Source organism: Pinus tabuliformis, chromosome 8 (genome assembly GCF_031772625.1).
Source record: "Pinus tabuliformis cultivar Carrire ecotype Pingquan chromosome 8, CPIR1, whole genome shotgun sequence".
Lineage (NCBI taxonomy): Eukaryota > Viridiplantae > Streptophyta > Pinopsida > Pinales > Pinaceae > Pinus > Pinus tabuliformis.
This window is the reverse complement of record NC_142294.1, coordinates 1,874,902,607-1,874,913,421: the sequence shown is the minus strand read 5'-3', so window position 1 is coordinate 1,874,913,421 and position 10,815 is coordinate 1,874,902,607. Positions and strand designations below refer to the sequence as shown.

The 10,815-nt window shown below is 33.4% G+C and overlaps 1 protein-coding gene across 1 annotated transcript; it reads left to right on the top strand.

Annotated features, from left to right (window-relative positions):
- Window positions 1-1,783: 1,783 nt before the first annotated feature.
- Window positions 1,784-5,194, top strand: LOC149243850 (lipase-like PAD4). Its single transcript, XM_089367873.1, has 4 exons — window positions 1,784-1,889; window positions 2,551-2,875; window positions 3,001-3,756; window positions 4,191-5,194. Exons 1-4 carry the CDS (start codon window positions 1,864-1,866, stop codon window positions 4,959-4,961), a joined length of 1,878 nt encoding a protein of 625 aa, XP_089223999.1. The 5' UTR covers window positions 1,784-1,863; the 3' UTR covers window positions 4,962-5,194.
- The last annotated feature ends 5,621 nt before the right edge of the window (window positions 5,195-10,815 follow it).

The window sequence follows — 10,815 nt, the reverse complement described above, 5'->3', positions numbered from 1 at the left end:
TTGGAGAAAATAATACCTACATCTAAAATGTACAAGATCCCCTTGGGATCTTACACAGATTAAATTTTTGTAGGGTGATACTCCTGCATCACTAGCTATTTATTAAAATAAAATAGCACATGACAAACCTAAAATGTAAGATGCCAATCCTTAAATGGAATGGAAAATAATTCAACAATGTAATAAATGGTTACTAGATATAAAAATTTAAAATAAAATAAAAGGTTTAATTTGATTTTAATGATTGACTATGAGGGGATAAGACTAGTGCCTACTATTTTTTTTGGGATATACATAGTCATATTAAGGATTCTTTTGAAGAAACATAAAGAGAGCTACGATGAAACTAAGTTTGTGCATTACTAACCGTATAAATCATCCTAGTACTTTCACATGCTTTCAAGACAAAATCAAGTGAGGGTTCTCCACTAAAAATATTGCTTGCACTTTAAGTTAGCATCTATCAAAGAATATACAAAGAAAATACACACTTACCACTAGATAAACATATTTGAATTTAATATATTCAACAAATACATCTAAAAGATTTAGAACGCTTAATAATTAATTGTACATCCATAAACCCTAACCATGAAACATCCTTAAAGCCTGGGAAATCATCCACAAACAATCTCTCCAAGAAGTCCCACTAGTTATTTACTTATAAATAGCTAAAATAAGAATACAAGTTGACAAGTAGTAATATATCTCCACAAGTTGCAATCATCCAAACGAGGAGAGTGGTTTCTCTATTGTATGATGAAATTAAGCGTTATTCCTTTATAGGAGCTAATATCTACTAAAAGCGTTAAAAAACACATAAAAATCCGTGATACAAGGTTGTTAAATCTAGATTGAGCCTCAAAAATACCTATACAATGAAAAAAAATGCTCAATCATTAAGTCATCTTCAATAAATGCTCCATGAATATCACACATGTGGGGAAAGTGAACAAATGAGGGTAACGTCTCCTCCAAAATAGTGTAGTTATGCTACAAAAGTCATTTCTCTTCACCAAATGGTGCAATGTCTCACTCAAAAATCATGTCTCATCATAAGTAATTCCCAAATCATCGTCCATCATGTATAATGATATATCATCATAAAGGTGCAACTTCTCGTCATAAATGTAATGTCCTCGAGCAAAAACATGACATCATCAAGGCATGTGGCTCCATGACCTCTCCAAAGAGGTATATCATTACGAGAAGGCTCAATGTCCTCATTGATGGTGCGGGTGTGACACTCATTCTTAAAGGTAGGAATTTCAACAAGTCATTGTGTTTTTTTTAATTTAAGATAATTGGTAACTGGTGAAAGTTATCCTGAACAAATCCAGGATCAAATTTAACTAGTTAAATCAAAGCTCCAACACACTTCGAAAATTATGCAATGTTTTCAAAAAAGGAAGAATAATCATCAATTTCCTCCCAAATAGTTAATCTAATTTAGTATCTTTTACCCATTTCACACGAAGTATCATGTGCTATCTCGTCAAGGGGTGGGAAAGATTTTGGAAATTTCTCTGAAATGATTAAATGAACCGGTCTAAACGTCGCTCTAAATAGTTATCTTCCAGGATGGCACCCATATCTCTCCACGAAACTCACAGATTATCATTGACCGCCGTCAATTCTGACGGCAACAGTATCTTTCCATCGTTGGACGGCAACAACATCTTTCCACGCAAACGAAGGATTAACGTTGACAACTACAATTTCCTCTCACTCCGTAACGCATTACAATGTTCATTCGATTGATTTTCCACGACATTGCCGTCTCCTCCGATTTTACTACATATACAACACACCTCGCATGCATCTTAAAGAAACTCGTAACAATCGTGAAGCAGTAGCAATAAAATGGAAGCACAGACGTCTACCCCGCTGTAAGCATGAGTTTGCAATATATGGTTTCTTTACGTTATGATAAATGCTTACGTGTCAATTTAGAAATTATGTTGCCTATTATTTTAAATGGATAGGGAGTGGCCGATATGAATTATTGTAAATGGATAGGGAGTTCTGGATATGATTTTTTTCTTCACATTTGGTAAACATTTACCTGTCGACTTCGAAATTATTTTGCGCATATTTTCGATAGATGGGGCATTGGGCAGTAGCAGGTGTTTTCCAGAAGGTTAACATTGCATTTTATTATTATTGTGATTTGGAGAGGAATTTGAGTTTGTGTAGAGGAAGATATAGAGGTTTCCTTTGAGCTTTGCGGGGAATTTTGGGTGAATTTATCTTTATCTTTGGCGTTAAATTCAATGGACTTGATTCACCCGGCTGGTGCATAGCCCCCAGTGCACAGTCATAACATTGGTAACTAGTCAGCATGTAATGGTTAACATTATCAAATCTCAAAATTCCTTTTCCTAAGCATTTGGAAGGTTTGTGAAATTAACGTCCCTTCGGACTGATTCTGCATGTTGGCGGAGAATTAGTAATGAGATTTTGATTCAGTGCAGTAATGGCAGACCGAATAATCCGGTACTTGACATGCTCCTAAAATATTAGTGCTAATTTACAGATATGTTGGTGCAGGTTCACTGTTGGTCAGGAGATTGCAACTTTCCTTGTTTCATGTGGAATACTGTCCAAGGCTTGGGAAGAGGCACGTCTTGCAAACAACTCAGAGAGTTATACACTGAGTGAGTATGAAGGCGTTGCATACGTTGCCTTTCCTTCGTTTCATGATGTAGAAGGTTTCATTGTCAAAGAGAGCAAATATGGAGAGGGCAATATACAAACTGACAACAAGGTATTTTCTGGTTGCCTCAAGGGTAATGATGACCAACCAGCCCTTGTCCATCAGGGAGCTCTTAAATTGTTCTTACATATTATGGAGAATACAGATTTCCAAGCAGAGGTAAATTAATTTATCTTTCAGTACGGAGTGATCTTAGGCAGTCATTGCTTCTTAGCTTATTGGAGATTACATTCTTGAAAAAATAAAATAGTAGCATTATGTTGATGTATTTCTTGCCCAAGCAGATGCAGATTTATGTGGATTCAAAACAAAGGAAGCTCAAACCCATTATATTTGTGGGTCATTCCTTAGGAGGAGCAGTTGCAACTTTGGCCACACTATGGGTGCTGGAAAAGAGGCTCAGACAAAGTTCTCCTTTTTGTATAACATTTGGAAGTCCTTTAGTGGGGGATGTAGGATTTGTTGAAGCAGTAGGCCGTGAAAATTGGGCAGGCAATTTTTTTCACGTGGTTTCCCAGCATGATATTGTTCCTCGTATGCTCCTTGCACCATTTGAGTCAATAGCTGAGCCCTTCATGGCTATTTTTCCTTATTGGCAAGGCATAATGGTTAATGACAGTAAAACTGTACCTGATTCTCTTATTCAAGAAGCTTGTAGGTCTCTTCTTAATAATGTCCTGCAGCATACTTACACAGCAACAAACTATGGGCCTGACTTTCTAAGGGAGTTAGATAGAGTTACCCAGAGAAGCCCGTATAGACCTTTTGGCACTTACATGTTTTTTTCAAGCGAGGGCGCAGCTTGTATTGATAATTCTGGTACCGTTTTGAAGATGCTTCATTTGACAATGCAAAGACATGAAAAACTTGATGATAATATCGTACATGACTGTTTGTCAGAGCATATAGGGTATGGTGCTGTTTTGAAACATGTCATAGAAAAGTCGATTAGTGGAGAAAGAGTTGCAAAACCTGATTCAGAGTCCTCTTACAAGATGGGAATGTCATTACAGCTCCAAGCCATTGGTATTGGGGTTCAGGTGATCCTCAATTCCTTTTTGAAATACTATTTGAAAGAACTAAAAAGGAATAAATATTGCAGTTAGCTTTATACAAGTCAAATGGCTTATCAAGTACCATAGATTTAACCATCTGGATTTCTTATGGAAGGAGACTATAGAAAACTTTTACCTCTCCACATATTATACATTTAGAATTAATATATATGAATACATAAATGCGATACCTAACATCCCATGCCCGGCATATATATAATGTTAGGTATCTCCTTTATGTAAGTGGAAAAAGAGGCTATCCCCTCAGCTTGTTTAGAATTTATTTTACTTTCTTATTGTCTAAGATTTGATATTAAATTCTAACCACTGATAGTTATCTGCATTCTCTAAATTTTACTTTCTTCTTTTCATGTACTAATTGATGCTTAAAAGGTGTTCTTAAATTTGGTGTTGTGCAGAATGATAATGCACCAATCGCCTTACAAATAGCAAGAGACATGGAAAACAAGCATAACACAAATGTTGCTAAGCTAGCATTTGAATTAAGCGAGAAGCAAAGTATTATGACAGAGCTTGAATGGTATAAAGAGCGTTGTGAGAAGGAAGATGGCATCACATATTATGATTCCTTCAGGAAACATAATGATATCGATGCTAATTTGTGCAGGGAAAGGCTCTCTGGGTTCTGGGATAACATTATTGAAATGTGGAAGAGAAATGAGCTGCCAAGTGATTTCCAATCCCAAAATAAGTGGATAAATGCTGGCACTGCGTATAGAAGACTTGTAGAGCCTCTGGATATTGCACATTATTATGGCATCTCTAATGGTAAAGGCAACTATCTTTCAAATGGAAGACCCACTCGTCATAAAGTTCTTCAGAAATGGATGGAAGAGAAGGAAAACACTCGCAGTTCAAGACGTCGGAGCGGTCGTACCAAGCTTGCATCCCTCACTCAGGACTCCTGCTTTTGGGCACATGTAGAAGAGGCTTTGAAAGAAATGAAAAATCTGGAACAGGGCCAACACCAAAAGCTGGAAAGCCTTGAAATGTTTGAAGGTTATGCGACAAGATTGATCAATGATCGCAGCATTTCCTCCGATGTTTTCATGGAAGGAAGCAGCTTCACGAAGTGGTGGAAAGAATGGAAGAAATACACCCAAAATCAAATTCCTGACTGGGGTTCTCCTTTATATAAAATAATGGAAAGTGAAAGTTGGAAGGCATGAACTCGCAGACTATTTGGATTTAAAGCTGTTTTCAATAAGACTTTCCAAATTATGTAATTTCTTTTCATTAATCCTTTAGTAATTAGGAATCTCTTAGATTGCCTTTGATTCAGTTATTGTTTTTGAAATGATGTAATTTCTTCTCAATTGTTTTGTTTAAAACAGTGTTTGCCGTAATGTAATGCCTGGAAGGAATGCCTAGAAGGAATGAACAATATAAACGTACAAGCTTATTTCCTTGTGTTCCATGAATCCTTTTAGTACTAAGAAATCTCCTTCGTGACTTGATTTTGGTAGTTATATTTTTTCTATTTATTTATCTATTTATATATATGTTAAGAAATAAAATTGTGTATTTTGGCTTTTTTTAATATATGGGATATAAAAACTTATAATTTTATTATTCATGTTAATTTTTTAATAAATTGAATTTATGATTTATTTTAAATTTCCCCAATATCATAAATTCGCATATATTATTTTTAATAACCTTTTATATATAAAAATATAATTTCTTTATTATAATTGATATATTATTTCCCACCTAAATGTAGGACACTCAGAAAACTAGTCAGTATACCAGTGCGTGTGAGAGTAAGGCGACAGAGCAGAAGATTAAGAAGGGTGATTAGTGTAGAACCAGGGTGTTCCGCATGGAGGTTTTTGAATGATTTGGTGAAGATGGTTATATCATGTATCATTATGGTTTTAATTATTTTAAGTTGTCATAATTGTAAAGATTTAATGTTTATTAGCTCCAGCGTCTTCACAATGATGGTAGGTTTCCTACTCAAGCTTAAGCTTGGTTCCCATGGCTCACTTTTGAAATTGTCAATGACTTTTCCTATTTTATGTTTTATCTATTACTAATTTTATTTTGGTAGGTTTTATGTAAGTTTATGCTCTTTTAGAGGTTTAAAACTGATTCATTTTGAAATTGTCAATGACTTTTCCTATTTTATATTTTATTAATTACTAATTTTATTTGGGTAGGTTTTTAGGTAAAAAAAAATTTAGAGGTTTAAAACTGATTCATGTATTATTTGTATTTATATAATTGGTATATAAAGTCGTGTCTTTTCTAAATTATTTTATTGATCATTATAATATCAAGTGGGTGTCGTTTTAATTTTCATTAATTATGTGTGGATTAAAAAAAATGAGAAAAAATTTAAAAGGATCAAAACCTTAATATTAATTGAGGATTGAGGCATATGAAAACTATGGCCTTAAATGATTATTATACTATCTTAAATATTGGGGTTATAAGGAAGAGAAAATTCTATTACTTTAACATTATGATTGAACAAGACATTTATGAGTTAAATTTTAGAGTGGAATAGAGGAAGAAAAAGATTATGTAGCATCCATTTAGGCCACATTGTCAAAGACAACTCTATAGTTAGTGCCCTTTTCTTTATATTTGCAATGTCATAACTAAAGAAAAGGAAGGAAAGTATAGGTATCACCTTTAACTTGGGTTTTCAAAAATACATATTATGTATATTTGTGTGAATGATGTGTTCATTTGCTTGTTAAGTTTTATTTTTATATTTCAATAATTTTCATAAATTTGAGCAATAAGCTAAGGATAATAATTAAACCTATGTAATAAATATTTCCTCATAATATGAGAGTTGTTGCCACTAACTATTCTAAAGACATACCCATGATAGTTAACACATTAAAGATGGGTAATCTTTGAATGTTTACCCATATTTGAATGTTAGGGTGAATTTTTTGTGGAGCTCCATTTCCCTTTAATATAAGTTTGACCATTAACCTTGCCTATTATAACCCTCTCTAACTCAATTTCTTACTAAATTGTAGAAAGGTTCCATGAAGGCAAGAATTCCCGCAAAAAGTGGGTCTTCCAATGCAAAAGAAGAGAAAGCTATTTAAATAGCATATTGAAATTAAATTTGAAAGCTGAACACCCAATATGAACTTCTTAAATGATAAAAAAATATATATAAAGAAAAATTAAGTCTTACTAAATTTCAATAACTCAAAAAGGTCTATGTTGCATGGGTCCCCGAGCCCAGGGGTGGGGTTCTCGAACCCGTCCCGGGTTCTCGTCCCCCAATACTGGATTCGGGTTCGGGTGCTTCTGAGAAGAACCCATAAGAACCGGGTTCTTCTATGAAGAATCGGGTTCTTCATTAAAAAAAATTGGGTTCTCTTGTCTTGACGGGTACATAGAACCTTGATGATGGGTACTTGGAACCCCAAAATTGGGTCTTTTGGGTTCTTTGGGGTTCATTTTAGTTTTTATTTTTTATTTTTAAATTAATTTAATGGGCTTCCCCTAATATTCTAGGTAGTTAGTTCTTCATCTTGCGAGAGAAATTGGAATACTTATCCCTTTACCCATTTAGTAAAGAGAAATATGTTGGGCTCAAAGAAGGCAGAGAACTTAGTGTACATTCATAGCACACTTCGTCTCATATCTCGAAAAGACCCTGGATACAAGGAGGGTCCTTTCAAGAGATGGGACCAATACACAAACGATGCTATGTGTGTGGACGAGGAGATACAACCAAATGGCCTTATTGAGCTACTTCCAGCTGCTATGGATGAGCAAGAGACTCATGATGAGAGTGATCCCTGCCTGGAGAGCATGTTAACTGAAGATCTAAGTGAGCTAATGACATGGCTTGAGGAAGCCATTGTTCACTATTAGATATTTTTATTTTAGTATTTTAAAATTTCCCAGTTCTTGTTTGGAGATGCCTTAAGAAAAATTTTCAATGCAGTATCGCAATGGACATATATCATGATTCTTATTAATATGTAAACTCTAATTTGCACTTAATATCAGACTAGAAATTTTGAAATTTCATTGTGAATGTTGAATGTTCAATGCATGTTTAAATATTTAAAGTTTAAATCATAAATATTTTATTTTTCTTGTTTAAAGTTGAAAAATATACAAATTCATAAATATATATATATATATATATATATATATATATATATATATATATTATAATATACCTTGACGAACCCATGACGAACCCATACACCCTGTTTCGAAAAATGATGTACCTGTTCATGTCCCCGCACCTGTAGCCGTCCCCAAACCCACATTTCCTAACAACATAGAAAAAAATTATTTATAGCTTAAATGGCAGAGAAAGAAGAGTTCTACCCTCTATAAATTAAACTTGATATATAAAATATTTAAAAACATCTTTGACATTAATATCATAATCTCCAACCCCACCCTCTCAACAATGTTCCTTTTAAGAATTGTTAAGGTGCTCCAACCCTACTTTTATTAATGACGATTCCTTGGCACTAGGAGATACAAAGAATGTGTTCAGATAGATATCCAACTAGATAGGCTTTCCAATCTAATTATATTATGTCAATTTTTTTTGCTCGGACTCAATTTAATAAAAATGTAGCGAGATACACTTGCCAATTATACTATGTCGGTTTTTTTTATCTTAAATTGAATTATTGTTATCTTTTTATTTGGTACAATATAATAAAATATTGTTTATGTTATTTCTTGTTATCAAAGATTTATTTGGATCTTAAAAATGTTTTTCCCGTGACTTGTTATGGTTTTGGTTTCCTCAAATTTTTGGTATATTAATAGTATATGTTTCAAGCTACAATTATAACATTTAGATTTATAATTAACTATGGATTAGTAAAGTTTTAATTACAAATATTTTTATATTTTTTAATATTATTTTTGAAATAAAAAATATAATATTTTCTATGTATTTAATTTAATTTTTTCCATTTCCAATTTTCTACCCAACACATTTGTTTATTAATATTTAAATTATTCATATAATAATGTCAATGAGTAATAAATTCATAATCTTATTACAACTCTTCCACTTTATGTAATTTATTATCTTAAAATTTTTTCAAACCTTTAAATAAATTATATCACATTTAATGCTATATAAGGAAATAGCATGGGTTATCTAATACTATTCTGTTTTTTATATTATAATTTTTTATAATTATTTTTATCCAATTCTAAGGTCACGACCAAGCTAGACACCACATTGTTGTATGAGACCCTTTTGTTTGTGGGACAAGGGACCCACCTCGGTGCAACGATTCGACTATTATGTCTACAAAGTCATACATACTCTACCCCCTATGGTTTTGAACCCGTGACCTCTTAGGAGGAAACACATGCTCTTAACCTATATCATAAGAAATTATTGAATAAATTCTTTTAATTATTACATTTATATGTGTCGAATTCCCCACACACAATTGTAATTGTGTGTTTTATATTTCTTAATTTTTTTAAATATTATTTGTAAAATTGTAAACAACATTTTTAACAACGTAAACTTTGAAATGAGAACTGTAAACTCAAAACGAGAACTCTAGCCAAAAAACCCCAAAAAAACATGAAAAACAATCCAAAGAACGAAAAGTGTGTATTTTTGAACGATTTTTATTTTTTTAGGGTTAATTTTCAACATATTTAAAAAATGGTAGTAAAACCTATTTTTTTGTGCAAAATAAATAAAAGACACACTAATGGCTTTGGTAGTGTCAGGCCAAGCAGTAACTCCTCAAAGCAAAATTGATTCGTATATTTTATTCCTTCAGGTTGGTCTTTATTATATACATGAGGAAGAGACTATTAACTTCATCTCCCGATGACTGTTCATATTACTTATTTATTTATTTACATTATATTCACCAAATCCTGATGATTAGGTGTCAACATTCTGCCCTTTAATCTGAAGGGACGTTGGTGAGTCCAAGCATCATTCTGAATCGTTCAATATTTTCTCTTCCAAGCGCTTTAGTGAAGATGTCTGCAATTTGCTCATTAGTGGAACAATGACGGAGATGGATTGTTTTGGCCTCAACATGATGTTGAATCATATGATATTTAGTATTGATGTGCTTCTTTTGATCATGGAACTTTGGGTTCTTGGCCAACTTTATTGCAAAGGTATTGTCAATCATGAGTGGAGTTGATTGTACTTGTTTTACCTGCAAATCTTCAAGAATTTTCCTGAGCCACACAATTCCTTTTGTTGCTTCAGCTGCTGCCACGTATTCTACTTCTTTTGTGGAATCTGATGGAACTAATTGTTTGCGTGATCTCCAGGAGACAGCTCCTGATCCAAGACTCATAGCATATCCTGAAGTAGATACCCCAGTTTCTTTGTCTCAATCGAAGTCTAAATCAGAGTATCCAATCAAGCTGAATTCGTCCACCTGTGTATACTCGATTCCAAAGTCTTGAGTTCCCTTCAAGTACCTTAGAACTCTTTTTGCAGCAGACCAATGTCCCTCACAAGGATTTTGCATAAACCTAGAGAGGATTCCAACAACAAACGAAATGTCTGGTCTGGTAGTGGTTAGGTAGTTGAGACTTCCTACAAGCTGTCGATACTTTGTTGCATCCTCAAATTCTTTTCCTTCAATAGATGTGAGCTTTAAGTTTTGTTCCATTAAAGTAGTAAGAGGATTGCATTATGTCATGGCAAACCTATTCAACAGATCTCCAATGTATTTCTTTTGAGAAAGAAATATGGACTTCGGATGTTGGGTTACTTCAATAGCAAGATAGTAATGAACATAGCCCAAATCAGTCATTTCAAAACTTTTCCCCAATTCCTTCTTTATGGATGCAATGTAGCTTTCATTGTTCCCTGTCATTAAAAGATCATCTACATATGCCACAAGATATACAACTGTTTTGCCAACTTTCTTGACAAATAAAGTTGCATCATCAAGATCATAATGTTTGAAATTGAGTTTCAGAAGATGCTCAATTAGTTTTTCATACCAGGCTCGCAGTGCTTGTTTGAGGCCATACAAGGAATTCACAAGTTTCCATACTTTATGTTCATGT

What these genes read in the sequence shown, in the direction of transcription:
- LOC149243850 (XM_089367873.1), top strand. Translation starts at nt 1,864, where the DNA reads ATGGAAGCACAGACGTCTACCCCGCT. An exon ending in ATACAGATTTCCAAGCAGAG is followed by an intron (nt 2,876 to 3,000) that starts GTAAATTAATTT and finishes TTGCCCAAGCAG; the next exon opens with ATGCAGATTTATGTGGATTC. An exon ending in CCATTGGTATTGGGGTTCAG is followed by an intron (nt 3,757 to 4,190) that starts GTGATCCTCAAT and finishes GGTGTTGTGCAG; the next exon opens with AATGATAATGCACCAATCGC.